Here is an 18,555-nt window from a genome sequence, read left to right as displayed (position 1 = left end):
TGGTTGTCTTGCAAACACCCCCATCTGTTGACTCAGGGATCGAGACATGGCTGCACGATCTGTTACAGCCACGTGGATAAGATGCCTGTCATCTCGACTGCTAGTGATATGAGGCCACTGGGATCCAGCATGGCATTCCGTATTACCCTCCTGAACCCACCGATTCCATATTCTGCTTACAGTCATTGGATCTCGACCAACACGAGCAGCAATGTCACGATATGATAAACCGCAATTGCAATAGGCTACAATCCAACCTTTATCAAAGAGAGAAATGTGATGGTACGCTTTTCTCCTCCATACATAAGGCATCACAATAACGTTTCACCAGGCAATGCTGGTCAACTGCTGTTTGTGTATGAGAAATCAGTTGGAAACTTCCGTCATGTCAGCATGTTGTAGATGTCGCCACTGGTGCCAACCTTGTATGAATGCTCTAAAAAACTAATCATTTTCATATCACAGCATTTTCTTCCTGTTGGTTAAATTTTGCATCTGTAGCACGTCATCTTCGTGGTGTAGCAATTTTAATGGCCAGTAATGTATTATTTTTGAGAATGCTGACAGCAGGGAAATGGGCCGGTAATTTTCTATGTCTTCTACATTACCTTTCTTAAGCAAAGGTACAACTCTTGCCTGTTTTAACTGCTCTGGAAATGTCCCTGATGTGAAGGATTCATTTATTATATTTGTTAAGGGGTCTTGTATAATCCCTTTGCATTGTTTCCGTACACACATTGGTACTTCATCTAAGCCTACTGACTTTTTATTTTTTCGTTTTTGAATTGTAACATCATTGTATTTAGTGCAACATTATTTACAGGGGGACTTATGTACTAGTGAACTGTGTTACTGTCTTAAGTTTTTGGTTTCATTAGGAGGTGAGCCAATAAAGGATCCAATCATAGTTTTATGTCCACCCTTGATACTGAGCCTTGCCCAAACAATCCTTCATGCAGTTTCAATTTCCATCTTCTGGATTCGAGTTATTTATCTACTGCAACAAATACACTACCTCCATTTCTACATCTACATCTACATCCATACTCCGCAAGCCACCTGACGGTGTGTGGCGGAGGGTACCTTGAGTACCTTTATCGGTTCTCCCTTCTATTCCAGTCTTGTATTGTTCGTGGAAAGAAGGATTGTTGGTATGCCTCTGTGTGGGCTCTAATCTCCCTGATTTTATCCTCATGGTTTCTTCGTGAGATGTACGTAGGAGGGAGCAATATACTGCTTGACTCCTCAGTGAAGGTATGTTCTCGAAACTTCAATAAAAGCCCATACCGAGCTACTGAGCGTCTCTCCTGTAGAGTCTTACACTGGAGTTTATCTATCATTTCCATAACGCTTTCGTGATTACTAAATGATCTTGTAACGAAGCATGCTGCTCTCCGTTGGATCTTCTCTATCTCTTCTATCAATCCTATCTGGTATGGATCCCACACTGCTGAGCAGTATTCAAGCAGTGGCCGAACAAGTGTAGTATAACCTACTTCCTTTGTTTTTGGATTGCATTTCCTTAGGATTCTTCCAATGAATCTCAGTCTGGCATCTGCTTTACCGACGATCAACTTCATATGATCATTCTATTTTAAATCACTCCTAGTGCGTACTCCCAGATAATTTTTGGCATTAACTGCTTCCAGTTGCTGACCTGCTATATTGTAGCTATGTATTCACAGCACATTACACTTGTCTACATTGAGATTCAATTGCCATTCCCTGCATCATGCGTCAATTCGCTGCAGATCCTCTTGCATTTGAGTACAATTTTCCATTGTTACAACCTCTCGATATACCACAGCATCATCTGCAAAAAGCCTCAGTGAACTTCCGATGTCATCCACAAGGTCATTTATGTATATTGTGAATAGCAGCAGTCCTACGACACTCCCCTGCGGCTCACCTGAAATCACTCTTACTTCGGAAGACTTCTCTTCATTGAGAATGACATGCTGCGTTCTGTTATCTGGGAACTCTTCAATCCAATCACGCAATTGGTCTGATAGTCCATATGCTCTTACTTTGTTCATTAAATGACTGTGGGGAACTGTATTGAACATCTTGCAGAAGTCAAGAAACACGGCATCTACCTGGGAACCCGTGTCTATGGCCCTCTGAGTCTTGTAGACGAATAGTGCGAGCTGGGTTTCACACGATCGTCTTTTTCGAAACCCATGCTGATTCCTACAGAGTAGATTTCTTGTCTCCAGAAAAGTCATTATACTCGAACATAATACGTGTTCCAAAATTCTACAACTGATAGACGTTAGAGATATAGGTCTATAGTTCTGCACATCTGTTCGACGTCCCTTCTTGAAAACGGGGATGACCTGTGCCCTTTTCCAATCCTTTGGAACGCTATGCTCTTCTTGAGACCTACGGTACACCACTGCAAGAAGGGGGGCAAGTTCCTTCGCGTACCCTGTGTAAAATCGAACTGGTATCCCATCAGGTCCAGCGGCCTTTCCTCTTTTGAGCGATTTTAATTGTTTCTCTATCCCTCTGTCATCTATTTCGATATCTACCATTTTGTCATCTGTGCGACAATCTAGAGAAGGAACTACAGTGCAGTCTTACTCTGTGAAACAGCTTTGGAAAAAAACATTTAGTATTTCGGCCTATAGTCTGTCATCCTCTGTTTCAGTACCATTTTGATCACAGAGTGTCTGGACATTTTGTTTTGATCCACCTACCGCTTTGACATAAGACCAAAATTTCTTAGGATTTTCTGCCAAGTCCGTACATAGAACTTTACTTTCGAATTCATTGAACACCTCTCACATAGCCCTCCTCACACTACATTTCGCTTCGCTTAATTTTTGTTTGTCTGCAAGGCTTTGGCTATGTTTATGTTTGCTGTGAAGTTCTCTTTGCTTCCGCAGCAGTTTTCTAACTCAGTTGTTGTACCAAAGTGGCTCTTTTCCATCTCTTATGATCTTGATTATCACATACTCATCTAACACAAAAATCTTCCTACCTTTTTTAATATTTCTATTTACGGCTGAAATCATCGATGCAGTAACCGCTTTATGATCGCTGATTCCCTGTTCTGCGTTAACTGTTTCAAATAGTTCGGGTGTGTTTGTCACCAGAAGGTCTAATATGTTATTGCCACGAGTCGGTTCTCTGTTTAACTGCTCAAGGTACTTTTCAGATAAAGCACATAAAACAATTTCACTGGTTTTTTTGTCCCTGCCACCCGTTATGAACATTTGAGTCTCCCAGTCTATATCCGGCAAATTAAAATCTCCACCCAGAACTATAACATGATGGGGAAATCTACCCGAAATATTTTCCAAATTATCCTTCAAGTGCTCAGCCACAACAGCTGCTGAGCCAGGGGGCCTATAGAGACATCCAATTACCATGCCTGGGCCTGCTTTAACCGTGACCTTCACCCAAATTATTTCACATTTCGGATCTCCGTAAATTTCCTTCGATACTATTGCACTTCTTATCGCTATAAACATGCCTCTCTCTCCACTGTCCAGCCTGTCCCTGCGGTATACATTCCAATCTGAATTTAGAATTTCATTACCGTTTACATCTGGTTTCAGCCAACTTTCTGTCCCTAGTACTATGTGGGCATTGTGACCATTTATTAATGAGAGCAGTTCTGGGACCTTTCTATAGATGCTCCTGCAGTTTACTATTAGCAGATTAATATTGTTATTCCCTGTTGCATTTTGCCTACTCCTACCTTGTCGCGTCTCAGGAGGCGTCTTGTTGGGCCTAGGGAGGGAATTCTCTAACCTAAAAAAACCCACATGTGCACTCCACACATACTCCGCTACCCTTGTAGCTGCTTCCGGCATGTAGTGCATGCCTGACCTATTCAGGTGGACCCTACATTTCTCCAACCGATAGCGGAGGTCGAGAAATTTACACCTCAGATCTCCGCAGAATCATCTGAGCCTCTGGTTTAAGCCTTCCACTCGGCTCCAAACCAGAGGACCGCAATCGGTTCTGGGAACGATACTACAAATGGTTAGCTCAGATTCCACCCTGACGTGAGGCTTTCCACCTTCACCAACTCCATCAACCGCCTGTATGAACTGAGGATGACCTCTGAACCCAGACGGCAGGAGTAATTGGTGCCAACATGAGCAACAATTTGCAGTCGGGTGCACCCATTGCTCTCTATCGGCACTGGCAGGGCCTCCTCCACATCTCGGATGAGACCCCCCGGCAAGCAGACAGAGTGAACACTGGCCTTCTTCCCCGACCTTTCCGCTATTTCCCTAAGGGGCTCCATCACCCGCCTAACGCTGGAGTTCCCAATCACTAATAAACCCCTCCCCCCGTGTGCCTGCTCGGACCTTGCTGAAGGAGCGGCCACATGTCCACTCACAGGCAGAGTGGGCGATGCCGCACGGCCAGCCTCCACATTGACCCTCCGCCTCGTGCGCCGCTGAACCCGCCACTTCGCTTGGGGAGAGGGTGGCACAACCATGCCCGGTACCCGCAAAGATGTCTCGACAGCAGGGACAGTGGGTGAAGCATGTAACACCTGGGATGTACAATGTGACACACCAGACTCCCCACTGCCACTACACTCCGAGGCAGCAGCCTGAAGACAGCTGACCGCAGTCATCAACACACTCAGCTGTTCGCGAACAGTGGCCAGCTGCTCCTGCCTCTGTACACAGCAGTCACACATCCTATCCATCGTAAGAAATCAATTTACTGTAGAGAGTTAATCAACCTTTAATTAGACTGCTAATTAACTAAAGGCAGCTGATAGTTGACTAAACTGTGGTTACTAGACACTTCTTGTAGAAAACAATGAAAATAGCACTACCTGTCTCTGGACTGTATTCAAAACAAACACTAGCACTACCGGCACTGCGGCTGACAAAAGGGACTCTCTGACTGTATTCAAAACATGAAATCTATGGAACACTATTACTAGCACTCGACAATTAAAGCTTCCTAAAAGCAAAAACACACGGAAGAAGAAGTGAGAAGTAAGAAAAATACAGTTAATACTTAAATTAACGTAGCTCGCTGCACAGCAGCCTATACACTCTTAAATGTCCTGCAAAAATCTCACTGCTGTCACCTTTGGGTTTTATGCAGCTTTCTGCACCTAGTATTATATGATCCCCATTGCTTTTCAGTAGTGCTGACACGTTGTCTTGAAGCAAAATTTGTGACTGGATTTAGAATTATAGAAACTGATGAGAAGCCAGATCCTTCTATTTTGGAATGGAAGATTATGGCTATGTGAGGTATGTTAGAACACTTCATATGGAAGAGAACATGTCATAGGTGATTTGTGAGAATCAAGCCACCAGTATTCAGCACAGTGCACAAGCTCTGAACACAAATTAAAAGACCATCTTTAGAATCTTACACGAACAAATGTTGCACTTGTGTCATTCACAGAAGGTGCATTGATTGAAGTCAACAGGCTTTTCATGTCGAATGAAGTTAGCAAATAGCTTCCTACAGCATTGTGCAGAAAACAAAAAAGTTTTGCTTTCACAGTCTCTGCATAATTTGATTGGACCTATGTACTTCCCATAAACTGAACAGAGTTGTGTATGAACATTTCTTCAACATTTTCTCTCACAATTCCTAGAAAATGTTTCACTAAGAATTCTTCAGTTTTTGTTTCAACATGATGAAACACCAACACACTTTTTACTCTGTGTTAGGATCCATATTGATGTTCATTTTGTATAACAATGGATTGGTCAGGGTGGTCCTATTCCATGGTCAGCTCTGTCATCAGACATGACATCAATGGGCTTCTTATAAGGGATTGGAAGAGTCAGGTTTATGAGACTTTGGTTGACAGGATAGTCACAGCCACAGCATGTAATACAGTTAAAGGTCCATTGCCTTACACTCTGTCATGATCACATTGGTCAACAGTTTGAATAATACCTGTAAGGGAAGAGTTCTTTATTTGTTACATAGTGCACTGTACACTATCAGAACAAATTGAACACATAGTGATGAAAGAGTATGTGAATTTCATTACATCGCTCTGTGTTTTGTGTTGTACATTTTGGTGATTGCGTTTTACAGTCTTTTTCACTGTTGTAAGGGTATTGTCATTGAAACAAGAGCATTTGTGGTAAAAAATCAAATGAAACATAACTATGTTATTACTGTGTGGTTACAAAGCTCCCTTACGCCAATATTGTCCGAAAACATCCATGGAAAACTTCTGAAACGTTTTTGATAGAGTTGGAGTTCACCCTGCATAAAGACAAAACAAGCAGCAAGAAGGGGCCAGTGAATGAATGGTAGATGATTTTCTTATGGGAATGCAGGTACACTATCCTTCATGGAGATATAGGCAAATCAATGACTGTCTGCAAAATTATATTGTTCCTCTCTTTTTGAATCTTATGTCAAACTTTACACTCTAAAGCCTGGATACACACAAGGATGAAATCATTGGATCTTATGCAGCATTTAATGCAATGCAGTTTCTTAGACTTTATCTCTGAAGCATACAAGAATGTATTATGCTTTTATTAGATTGCCTACAATTCTCATTTCATAAATAAAGTGATCTATTGTCTAATTTTTTCATAATGCGAGAATGTCGTTTACAATTTGAAAATAAAAGTCTTCAAAGGTTTTTAGTAATAGAGATGTGGGTATTGTGTTTGGAACTACATAGAAAATAGTAGTATATCTTATATCTGGATACTGAATTAGCATTAATAATCATTTTTCAGCAAAAAAGATCTATAGCAAGTACAGATAAGTCCAGAAAATTGTAATGTATCACGTTCCATACACTGGAAGGTTTTCCTTTTTGATGGGCTCTATGGAACATGATAAGGGGGGGGGGGGGGGGCAAATCTGTGAGCTTCAGGGGGGTGGGGGTGGTCACGCCTCCCTGCGTCATGCACCTAGGTATGGGTGCCCTTGAGAATCAGGTTCAGGATCAGCATGACTGACTGAAATTGAATTCTGACATTGAATAACTTGTTATTTTCAAACATTCTGTATGTCTGGTAAAACTATACTTTCTTTGTTTCTGCTTTTCCCAAATTTCCTCGTTCATGTCTCCATTTGGTCTGGGCTTTCAACTGTCCTTTTCATCACAGCAACTGCTGTTTCAAATACTGCTGGTCACAGTTTCATCGTTATCATAAACTCATGGATAACATGAGTCGCTGTCGTTTTACATGCTACATGTAATTGTTGATATCTTTTAACGTCTTGTTCTTTGCCCAGATCGCTTTATTAAATATTACCACCACCATTCGATTATATTGAGTCCGAGGATCATGAGCTGTATTTATCACTGACTCTAGCGTACTCGCGGTACGATAAATTTATCTTGCGCTCAGTCTACGCATCTTACATCGTTTGAATATTAATATTTTTATTCTTATATATTTCTTAAAAATAAAGAGGAAACTATAGTTTTATTTGGGATTTAGATGAAAATTTGCCGACAGCATCAGCACGCAACAAGGGACTGGACGAAGATTTCGCAATCAGAGTCATTATAAATACTTATTTTAAGACGCGCGCTCTCCCGGGGGCGGATTCCACTCTTCAGTCGTTGCGAAATAGTTCCAAAATATTTTTCGTGCATTTTTTATTGACTGTTCTGTTGAGATGATAGCGATGGGAGGAGGAAAATGACAGCAATTTATATCACTGCTGTCAACTTTGGTTTAACCTACAGTTATACTGCGGTGTCAAAGGGAACCCTAACAGGTTTCGAGTATTGCATTGTTTACTTTGTGGTAAAGAAGTGGTGGGCTCTTTTTTGAGCATACGGAAAATAGATTTTTCTTGTAATGTGAGCTTCAAAATTTGGGGCATTAGCACCATGACGTTGGCAGCTGTCCACTGTTTTTGAGAGGGACTATGATTTTTCCCGTACTGGTGAACAAGGGGATATTGACATGATGTAGCTCTTGTAAAAGTTTGTTTTCGCCGTTTACAGAGGAGTGTTGTGTGTTAGTCATCGTTGTACGAATGTGCGTAACTGCCAGCAAGGTAAGATTTTCTACTTTAAGTCAGGAAAAAGGAGATAAACGGTAATATATAAGCGAGTGTAATTACAGACCCGCCATTTGCAAGGAATTTGTTTTGGCAGTCAGTAGCTTCGTGAATTTTTGTGAATTTGATTTTAATACGCGAATTAGTAATATGTGTTACTCGAAGAATATGAAAGCCGTAGTTTCATTTTTCAACTGACTATTGTATTGTCAAATAGCTATAATCTTGTAAACATTTGTAGGATTCGAAGATATTCTTCAGGTCGTTCATCCACGGCTCTGTAGTTATGTTGAAAGTTCCTAATTTAGAATTCATTGCATTCTGCGTGTTGCTGCTATTGCCCTAAATTTCTAGGTATGGATGTGTGTGAACAACTTGAAAAATATGATAGAGACTGTAGTGCTTCGCCAAACGCTGCCACTCCCACCGAGAAGAGTTCTGAGGGTGACTACCCAACCGAAGAAACTGAACAGCTGGGCTCCGTTACACTTAGCCAGGAGTCTGATGGAACACCCACAGGTCTGCAGATACGGTCCAGTGCGCGAGTATCAAAGAAGATGCGACTTGATTCCATTCCGCAGTCAGTTCCTGTTGTCTCTGTGGCGCCTGTTTCTGTACCTTCTGCTTCTGCTGTCGCTGTCGAAAAGAAAGGTACGCCGTGTTACATTCGCAGAATTAAAAAAATATTTAATGGCATACAAGCTAATTTCAGTGAAGACTTCAGATTGCATCCAGGTGATCTGTTGCAAACCTTTTTATCTGTCATTAATTGTAAGGGTCATTATGCTGGATTGTGTTTTTGTTGCCTTAGAAAAATAGATCCGTTCTCAATGTCATTGCTGTTGCCGGGTTCACTAGTTAAAGGACGCCTATGTAGAAATGCTCTGGCTGCAAACAGATTTGGAAATGATGACTGCTGTTCAGTGATTATGAATAGAAGTGTGACATGGGATTGAGACTGTGTAAAATGAAGTGGGTACTCTATACTTGTAATTGTTTATTTTGACATCTGTGAAACATTTCTCTTTCTTAGTGCATTTTTAAAAGCTGTATCATATGCCATGGCAACATTATGATCTACCATCCATCAGTCACCTTTAAGTGTGTTTAGAGTCTTGATTGTGAGGGATCATTGTTACTAATAAAGGGTTTTGTAATGTTGGTCACAACACAGATAACTTGTGCTAAAATGCACAAAATTGTCATCAGTTCTGAAAGAAATTACTGTGTCTGTTGTGCATCATTTTTAAGAGTCTTCATGTTGCGCTGTGAACACTTTCCCGACATTTTGAAACTGTACAATGTGATTTATTTCTCATGATGGTACAGTATTAACTAGCAGAGTGGCTGTGCCATCACCTCATATTCCATGATCATGCAGTTATGGACTTTTATCATATGTCTCTGCGAGTAATAGTTGGTGTCATTTATCTAATTGCATTTTTTAAAGCAAGCTACAACAAAAACTCTAAAAATCTTGTTTGCTATAATGCATTTTTGGTTGAGATGACGTGTTTTAATTGTAAATTAACATTTTAATCCCAACCGTAACTGCAGGCTACTCTGTAATGAGTCAATTGAACCTACTGATACCAAATGTCAGCTTTGACTTGTGATCAATGCTGCTGTGGTTTGTGACATCATACACATCCACACGGAAAAAAGATAGAACATTGACAGTATTTGTTTTGTATCTGTAATTTTTTTTCAGTGTACGTTTTGGCGACACTTTGTATGTTAGGTTGAATTGTGATAGTTTTGTTCTGTATTTGCAAAGCCAATGAATGTAAATACAAAATCTTGGGACTAGTGCAGCAGGGGATACAACCCGTCGGCTTTGGACATTGACGTCACAAGTCGCCAATCGCGAAGCGATTCTTCTTAGTGTTGTAGCTCCCTTCAGTGGCTGATAAGTGTTTTTTGGCTTTTTAAAAAAAAAATCTCACGAGATAGAATAAACAGATCCACTTTATTAAGCAATCAGTAAAAAAAACGAAACTGAAACATAACAGCAAAAGCGAAAATGGTAAACTGCTATCTGGCGACTTGTGACGTCATTGTCCAAAGCCGACGGGTTGTATCCCCTGCTGCACTAGACCCAAAATCTTTGCTGTGGGGACATACTAATCTGTAGCATAGCCAAGGGTGTAGGTTCAGTTGAAAGAAAAAGAGTTGGTGAAACCAATGAAAGTTATGCCATGAGAATAGCTATGATACTTGTCATCTACACCTAACATACATACTCTGCAAACCACATTACAGTGCATGGCAAGGGGTCCATGTACCACTACCACTCATTTCGTTTCTTATTCCACTGGTGGATAGAGTGAGGGGAAAAAAAATTGTCTATAAGCCTCAATATGAGCCATAATGTCTCTTATATCATCTATGTTGCTCTTATATGAAATGTTTATTGGCCGCAGTAGAATGTTTCTGCGGTCAAGTTGAAATGCCGCTTCTCTAAATTTTCTCAGTAGTGTTCCTATAAAAGAATATCACCTTCCATCCAGTGCATATGTTTTGCATATTTGATTTCGGTGAATCGCTTATGTCCACCAGTTTGATGAGGTCATTGATCAGAACCAACAGGCTATTTTGAAGACCTCATCGAAGCCTATTATTGCAAGCGGAACAGGTAATTACAGTGTATTTGAAGCTCACTGATAGATAACCAATAAAAATAACAAAGCAAGGGAATCGATGTCTAAGATACATTAAAGCTGACATTAATTTTGTTCTGGGCTTAATGCTGGTGAAATTTGTATACACTATAGAATGTATGATGGTGTATCATCATCTCTAAAATTTTCTAGTCTTTTATAGGATGTTTTTGTAACAAATGCCTAATTAATTTCTTCTATCCTCCTACCATCTCTGAGTCCATTTCTGTCCAATGTGTCTCACTTATGCACTGCTTCCTGCACTCCCTTCAACCATTCGGGTGTAGGCTGTCTGCCTTCATGGTTCACATCAATCACAAGCTTCGGTATCCTGTATGTGCCCAGGGTTTCTTTATGTGCCCATATCAGTCCAGTCTTACCTTTTATCTTTCTTTGCAAGTGTTCGTCGTACAATGTTTTCATGATAGTTGTTTCTTATTCTGTCCACAGTTGCGTCTTGTGTGCTGCTCCCAGAAATTTATTTTCACTTGCTTGTATTTAACTCCTTCCCTCCCTCCATCAACCATGTCTCTACTGCATATGTCAATACTTAAGTGTAGTATGGTAGTATATCAGTCTCTAGGGATATTTCTTTGCTTCAGATCATGTTTCTGATGGCTCACACTTTATACTCTCATTCACTAATTTCTTTATAATTTTCCACTCTGCTGAACAGCATTCCCCAGTCGTGAATTTTACCACTTTCTTCAGATTTCTGTTGCTTTCCACTCAGCCTAATCCGCTTTGCCATCTCCTGGTCTCCTAGTTGTGATAAATATGTGTGTTTTTGTGCTGTGCAAAACATCATTTCATAATATTATACTTCTTCCTCTAGTGCATCTGGACTGCTGTTGGGCTTCCTTTTCATCCTTCCATCATATAATCTCAAACAGAATTGCTTTTTTCTTGTCTTCTCCAATCTTCTATGCTACTCCTGGCTGCAGATGAGCAATATTAAAATGTTTATACCTAGATAGTTATTTGAAGAAATAGACAATAAAATATTGTGAATAAATTATTTGTGGATAGAGAGATTATTCTTCTGTATCAATACCAAAAAGTAATTGGTAGACTATTTTTTGTGTGGAACTTGACTAACGAAAAACAAAGTAGACACACATTTTCTTCAGTTAATTCTCAATCTGCACTATACACAACCAACTAATGTTTGATTCTGTGATTCATCTGCATACATAAATTCTCTGCAAACAATTGTGAATGGCATGACAGAGGTTAATTAGCAAAGGCATTTTTAATTGCCTATGAAGTGGGGGAAGAAAGCTTAAATGTCTCTGTGTGTACTGTAATCAGTGGAATCTTGTCTTCAGTATCCCTGTGGGAAAGATACAGAGGGGGCTGAAGAATATCTACATCTATATTCAGAAAACCACTATGAAGTGCATGGCAGTGGGTACATCCCATTGTACCAGTTATTAGAGTTTCTTCCTGTACCATTCACATATTGCGTGTGGGAAGAAAGATTGTTTGAATTCTTTTGAGCTACTGTAATATTTCTAATCTGCTCTAGTAGTGAGCCATTGATATTGCTGTCATAGGATACTACATTTTTTTCATGTTGTGAAGTGCACAAGTTGTACGTTTTTGAACATTTAAAGGAAGTTGCCAATCTTTGCACCACTTTGAAGTCTTATCAAGATCTGACTGAATATTTATGCAACTTCTCACAGAGAGTATTTCATTACAGCTACATCACCTGCAAAAATTAATCACTTAATCCTAATTTGTGAAATTTTGTAAGTCATCTTTCATGAGGTAATTTGTGTTTTGTCTTAATCCTCTAGGATCCACAACAGTTAATATTAATTGTAGGTTGTTCTTACCAGAGTATTATTTACAGTTACCAATATGTTGGAGGACAAATGTACAACTTTTAGCATTTTTTCATTTTTGAGTTCTTTTTTACAATGCGTTACACGTATATAACATTGGGATTCAAAGTAATGATATCGGCATGGGTAAGAAAAATGTATAATCACACTTTTGCATTCTGAATTAGTTTATTACAAAATCTCATACAATAATGTAACAAGAAACATACTTACATACATTTCTTTTAGTAGTGGAATCTTCTGAAGCAGTTTCTGTCTTTGTTGAAGTACTGAAAAACTTTGCATTTTTTGCATTGGACAAAAGTATTCTGTTTCTTGCAAATTTTGCACCTTCCTTGTGTGTTATTCCACTGATGAAAGTGGACAATTTTGTCCTTTTGGCATTCTAACACTGGTGTTATTGTAGTAACAGGTTTCTTGAATTTTTTCGGACTTATCTTCAGTACTTTGACGTCCTGTATTGAATTTTCTTTGTCCAGCAGATATCAATGCACTTGCAACATTAGCTTGAAACTACCTGAAAGAAACATGTTTTTCAGACAGAGCCTTGCAGTCTTCTCTATATTTCAGCAAGCTATTGACAACAGCTATTGTTATTGTATGCCAAAAGATATACAAATACCATAATCTGGATTTTATGGGACTTTTGTATAGCAATGTCAACATATCGTGAAGATCTACTCCTCCAATGTTACAATTGTACATTTGAACAGTGGATGATCTTGGGACAAGAATATGTTCTTTCTTAGTCCTATCCTATCTTTTTGCCATGTCCTTTCGCTCTACACCTGTTAGCGAAGATAAAAGTGTAACACATGTGTTATTGTACCATTTCACAATGATGAACTTGTCCGTTGTGTCAACTTGTGAAGCTATAGTACTGTGTCCTTGCACTTTCATCTGCTTTTCGTTGGGAAGAGTATATTGCTTGAATCTTTCAGCTCTTATTGTGCCTGTATAATAAATACCCCTCTTCAGTAGTATCTCACAACATGATACGATGTGAAGAAATTGTTTGCATAAACCCTAAAAAAGGGACTGTCTTCCAGTGCTGCAGTTAGCTTCATCACAACTTTGAAACCAAGACTTTTTGCAGATACATGCTTTGTTGCCTAAGGAGCTGCACCTTGGTAAATGTCAAAATCATACAAATATCCTGAAGAGCCCACTTCTTGAATCCCTATCTTCTTGGTGTATTTTGTATATATTGTCGAAGACCACTGAATACTTTGAAAGGGATTATTATTTCGTCAACAGACTGAGTCTCCTGGGCAGTTTTCTCAGGCAAGCTTTTGAGAACAAAGTAAGTGTGAGAATCAAGTAAGCCAAGGTCGAATTTTCCATACGTTATCTTCTTTCTGTGTTAGTTCAGTAACAATAAGATTGTCCTGGAAATGCAACAGAGATACTAGTTTATGAAAGCATCTTCGAGCCATTATATCAGAAACCAGATTATACGCCATGTGTTTTTCCCAGTAACAAGGCACACTAGGCATTTGAGCCAAGCTCATTCTCAAATAAATACCCAAAAGCTGCTCCAGTCAGCTAGGGTAATGTCAGTAGTTGTACTCAATTTCTGAATACTGTAAATATTGGTTTGTCACACACACAGTTCCAGCATTTCACATGTCACAAGAGATCTGAAGAACTGCAAAGGGGTGAGCACTTCTTCAGGTTCATCTTCTGAAAGCTGCACATATGGATGAATTTCTGGAGTAAAGTCACCATCGATCCAATACAACTCTGTATCTTGTGGAACATCCTCAGGATTTACTGAATCAAAAACAGCCAACTCTTGCAACACCTCTGGAGTAGAATTTTCTCCACTGTCATGATACGTGCTACCATTAGTCAGAATTTCATCATCATCCTCATCATCAAGTTCAGAAAAATCACTTTCATCGGGATTATTTAGAACCTCAAAAATGTCATCAGTCGTTAACTGGAAGTAAAAGAAAATGCCTAAACGTCACAATATGAACATCCATAAATACAGCCCTAAATGTCCACTGGTGCACATATGTAACATGAGTTCATTTCAACATTCCTAGAGTATTTCAATAAGCAGAAACAAAAGAATAAAAATAACTGGTCCACTAGTACTTACTTAAAGAGAAAATATTTAATATATACTGATTAAAAACATATTATCCACACAGAGGATCCCACATACCTTGTGTGACATGATAGCAACCAACTTCTGCCCTGGAGCACCTAAGAAGCTACAGACATGGTCAAAGATAATATCTCTACAGTAGTTCCAATTATTCCTCATAGAATGTGCTGCATGGCTTATACAAATGTGTAACAGTGGGCATTGGTGTACTAAAATTGGCTGAAACCCATATAAAACTGCCGGCCGCGGTGGTCTCGCGGTTAAGGCGCTCAGTCCGGAACCGCTCGACTGCTACGGTCGCAGGTTCGAATCCTGCCTCGGGCATGGATGTGTGTGATGTCCTTAGGTTAGTTAGGTTTAAGTAGTTCTAAGTTCTAGGGGACTGATGACCACAGAAGTTAAGTCCCATAGTGCTCAGAGCCATTTGAACCATATAAAACTTATGTTACATATATGTAACCAGAGGTACTAGAGGGTTAAAAAGTCTACCAGTTTTACGTGTGGAGTTCACATATGAGGTAGTCGTACCTGGAACTGGTTGTGGGAAACTGTCACTAAGGACACCATCAGATATTGCTTCTTACGTACAGATGTGTGGGATGTAAGATGCTATAAGCTTAAAGTTTTTTTTAGTATGATGCAAGTAACAGAGGTACTTGAAAATGCCCAAGGGGATGAAGTTACCTAACTGTTAAATCATGAAATAAAGTTATTATTTCAGAACAAAACAGCCTGCATGGGGAAAGACTTCCCTCAAGAAACGCATAGCAGTTGTAGACTCATGTCTACAAAAAGACTATTGATACAAAATACCTACAGCTGAGCCTTTGTAATCATTCCATTTCACATCCTTACAAATTGTTACTGGCATTTGTCAATGAAAATAATCAATTTTTTGAAAATGAATGTATTGGATAGATACAAAATCTGCTCACCAAGTGGCGGCAGGAGAACACACAAATAAACAGTAATACCTTTTCGTGTGTGTCTCCTCCTGCTGCCGCTTGGTGAGCAGATTTTTTATCCATCCAATTATTTACACTGGTATTTGTGTGTGTTGACTTATTCTAATTGTGGATCACTGACATTGATTTACATTTGTTCATTTTGTGAAGGGCATGAACTTAAATTTCTGAGCATTTAAAGCAAGTTGCCGATCTTTGCACCACTTTGAAATCTAATCAAGATCTGATTGAATATTTATGTAGCTTTCTCAGACAGTGTTTCATTATAAGTAACTGCATCATATTTGTTAATACACAACATGACAAGCCTGGATCCCAACACACTTCTGGGAGGCATGCTGAAAGTTACCTAAACTTTTCTCAGTGACTCTCCATCCAAGACAAAATGCTGCATCCTCCATATCAAGAAATCCACAACTCAGTCATAAATTTTGTTTGATATCTCATATAACCATATTTCTGTTCATAAATGTTCCTGTGGTACCAAGTCAAATATGTTTCGAAAAGCAAGAAATACTACAGCCACCTGATGCCTTAATGTATAGCCATCAGGATGCTGTGTGAGAAAAGTGCAAGATGGCTTTGACATTATGTGTGTTTTCAGAATCTGTGCTGGTTGTCATAGAGGAAGGCATTCTGTTTCAGATACCTCATTGCATTTTCTGTTTGATGAATGCTGTAGGATGTATGTGGGAATGTGTGTCATTGGCTCAGCTCTAGACAAAATTTTTTCTGTCACTTATGTAAATTGATATAGAAATCTTTCTTTTTCTTGCCTTTACTCCTTTGTGTTGTAATTACCTGGTGGTGATTATCGGTTCTGGAGTATATTGTTGTTGTTGTGCATGTACTGGTTAATTAATAAAACATTATTTCAGAATGCTTTCGCATTTATATTAAAAATGCTCAAGAAAAGGTTGTGGGCCCAGGCACAGGTGTGAAAATAAGGCTTTACATATGTTAAGATCGAATTGTGCGTGGAAATCCAGAGCTAGTTCGGAAGTTACAAGTGTGCCAATTATTCGTTTTTTGTCAGTTGACCATTCGTGTGTGCAAACTGCTGATATTCTTTCTTTTTTTTTTCACTGAAAGTTAAAAATGAATGGTGCAGCCCCAAATGGACTTCCACTGGTTGGAAAGTTGATCGTATGTGAAAATTATTTGACATGGAAATTCGTCATGAACACATATTTGGTCCATGACGAACCGTGGGATGTTGAAAACTCTTTCAGATCCGACAAGATTGTTGGAAGAACAGAGACAAAAATGCGCATTCCCAGATTATTCTTTATGTGGACAAGATGAAATATTTCCATATAAGGGACACAAATATGGCAACAGAAGCCTGGACAGCCTTGGAAGACTCAGGACTTGCACACAGAGTGGGCTTGCTTAGAAAATGAATCACAGCCAAAGTAGATAAAAGCAAGTCAGTGGACGACTACTGCAGTCGAATGTGACACTTGAAAACAGTGGCAGATGTGTCAAGGGAGATTTTATTAAAGTGAAACTGCTACAAGTCATCAGAACCGAAGAGGTTAACGGAAATAAAGAATTGGCTGTGTATACAAATAAGCAGAGGCCTGCAAAACATTATTAAATGCTGGAAGTGCAACAAGCTGAATCATATTGCTAAGTATTGTTCTAGCAAGGACGGAAAAGGAGGAAGCTCGTCAAATAATAATGAGGGCTCATACGTATTTAGGAAACAGTCACAACAAAATAAAGCTATTCTTGCAGCTGATGTTAAGCAGTCTCACGGAAAGGATATGTGGTATTTAGATTCCTGTGCCTTGGTTCACATTACTAATGATGGAAGGAAGCTTCATAATGGTAAGTCATATAATACTCCAGTGGTCAGTGTGGGAGGTGATATCCTAGTAGCAGAGACTTCTGGAAGTGTTGATTTGACCTTCTATACGGGTGATAAATCTGTAGAAGCAGAAGCATCTGATGTCATTCATATCCCAAACTAACCTGTAAATTTGCTCTCTGTCAGTAAAATTGTAAACAAAGGGCATGAAGTGACTTAACAAAAAAGGTGGATTCATCTACAATGCAGAAGGTGAAGTAATTGCCAAAGTAGTGCCTAAGAGTGGCCTCTATTGCTTGAATACAAATGAAGTGAAACACTGCTATTATACAAAAGATAGTGGATTCTCATGCCATCGCAGGCTAGGACATATCAATCATGAAAGTATGCTGAAATTGTCAAAGGATGCAGCGGGACTAAATGAAGATATTGTGGTTAAGGATCCTTGTGAGTTGTTGATCATGGGAAGACAGTTACGTCTTCCATTCTAACTTAGCAAAAGGTATTGTAAACACATCTTAGACATAGTACGTTCTGATTTATCTGGGCAAATAGAGACACCGTCTATTGGTGGAAATCATTATTTTCCCTTATTCATTCATGACTTTTCAAGATTGAAGTTTGTTTATTTCTTGAAGAAAAAATCGGAGGTAACACAGATGTTTAAAAACTTCAAAGTCACAGTGGAAAAGAAAGTCAGGCAGAAATATTGAAGAAGTTGCAGTCTGACAATGGAAGGGAGCATGTCATTGATGAACTAAAAAGATATCGTCCACCAGCTTACAGAATATTACAGTCCAACAGCAAAATGGTGTTTTCGAGAGATCTAATAGAAAATTGGTCGGAAAAGATCGTTCCGTGATGTTCGATGCTAACCTACCAAAGGAGAATTGGGCTGAAGTTGTCTCTACAGCTGAAGCTGAATACCAGTCAAATCGTTTGCCAGCCACCACACTTGGAGATAAGACACCGATGAACTTCATCATAGGAGAAAGCCTTGTTTATCACATTTGAGAATTTTTGGATGCAGTGCAATGGTTCACATTCCAAAACCCCATTGCAGGATGTGGGATAAGAAGTCGCAGAAGTTGACATTTGTAGGCTACTGTCAGGCAACCATAGGTTATCAATTTTTCAATAGGTACACTGGATAGATATTGTC

The 18,555-nt window shown here is 39.3% G+C and overlaps 1 protein-coding gene across 1 annotated transcript in view; it reads left to right on the top strand.

Moving 5' to 3' along the window:
* The first annotated feature begins 7,725 nt into the window (after positions 1–7,725).
* The window catches only part of LOC124804774 (protein cramped), a 193,841-nt gene continuing 183,011 nt past the window's right edge, over positions 7,726–18,555 (top strand). Inside the window, 2 exon segments of the mRNA XM_047265095.1 lie at positions 7,726–7,986; positions 8,344–8,640. Of these exon segments, the coding sequence (XP_047121051.1) occupies positions 8,346–8,640 (295 nt within the window). The 5' untranslated portion in view covers positions 7,726–7,986; positions 8,344–8,345.

The sequence above is a fragment of the Schistocerca piceifrons genome, chromosome 7 (genome assembly GCF_021461385.2).
Source record: "Schistocerca piceifrons isolate TAMUIC-IGC-003096 chromosome 7, iqSchPice1.1, whole genome shotgun sequence".
In the NCBI taxonomy this organism is placed as follows: domain Eukaryota; kingdom Metazoa; phylum Arthropoda; class Insecta; order Orthoptera; family Acrididae; genus Schistocerca; species Schistocerca piceifrons.
This window is presented reverse-complemented; position numbering and strand designations above follow the sequence as displayed.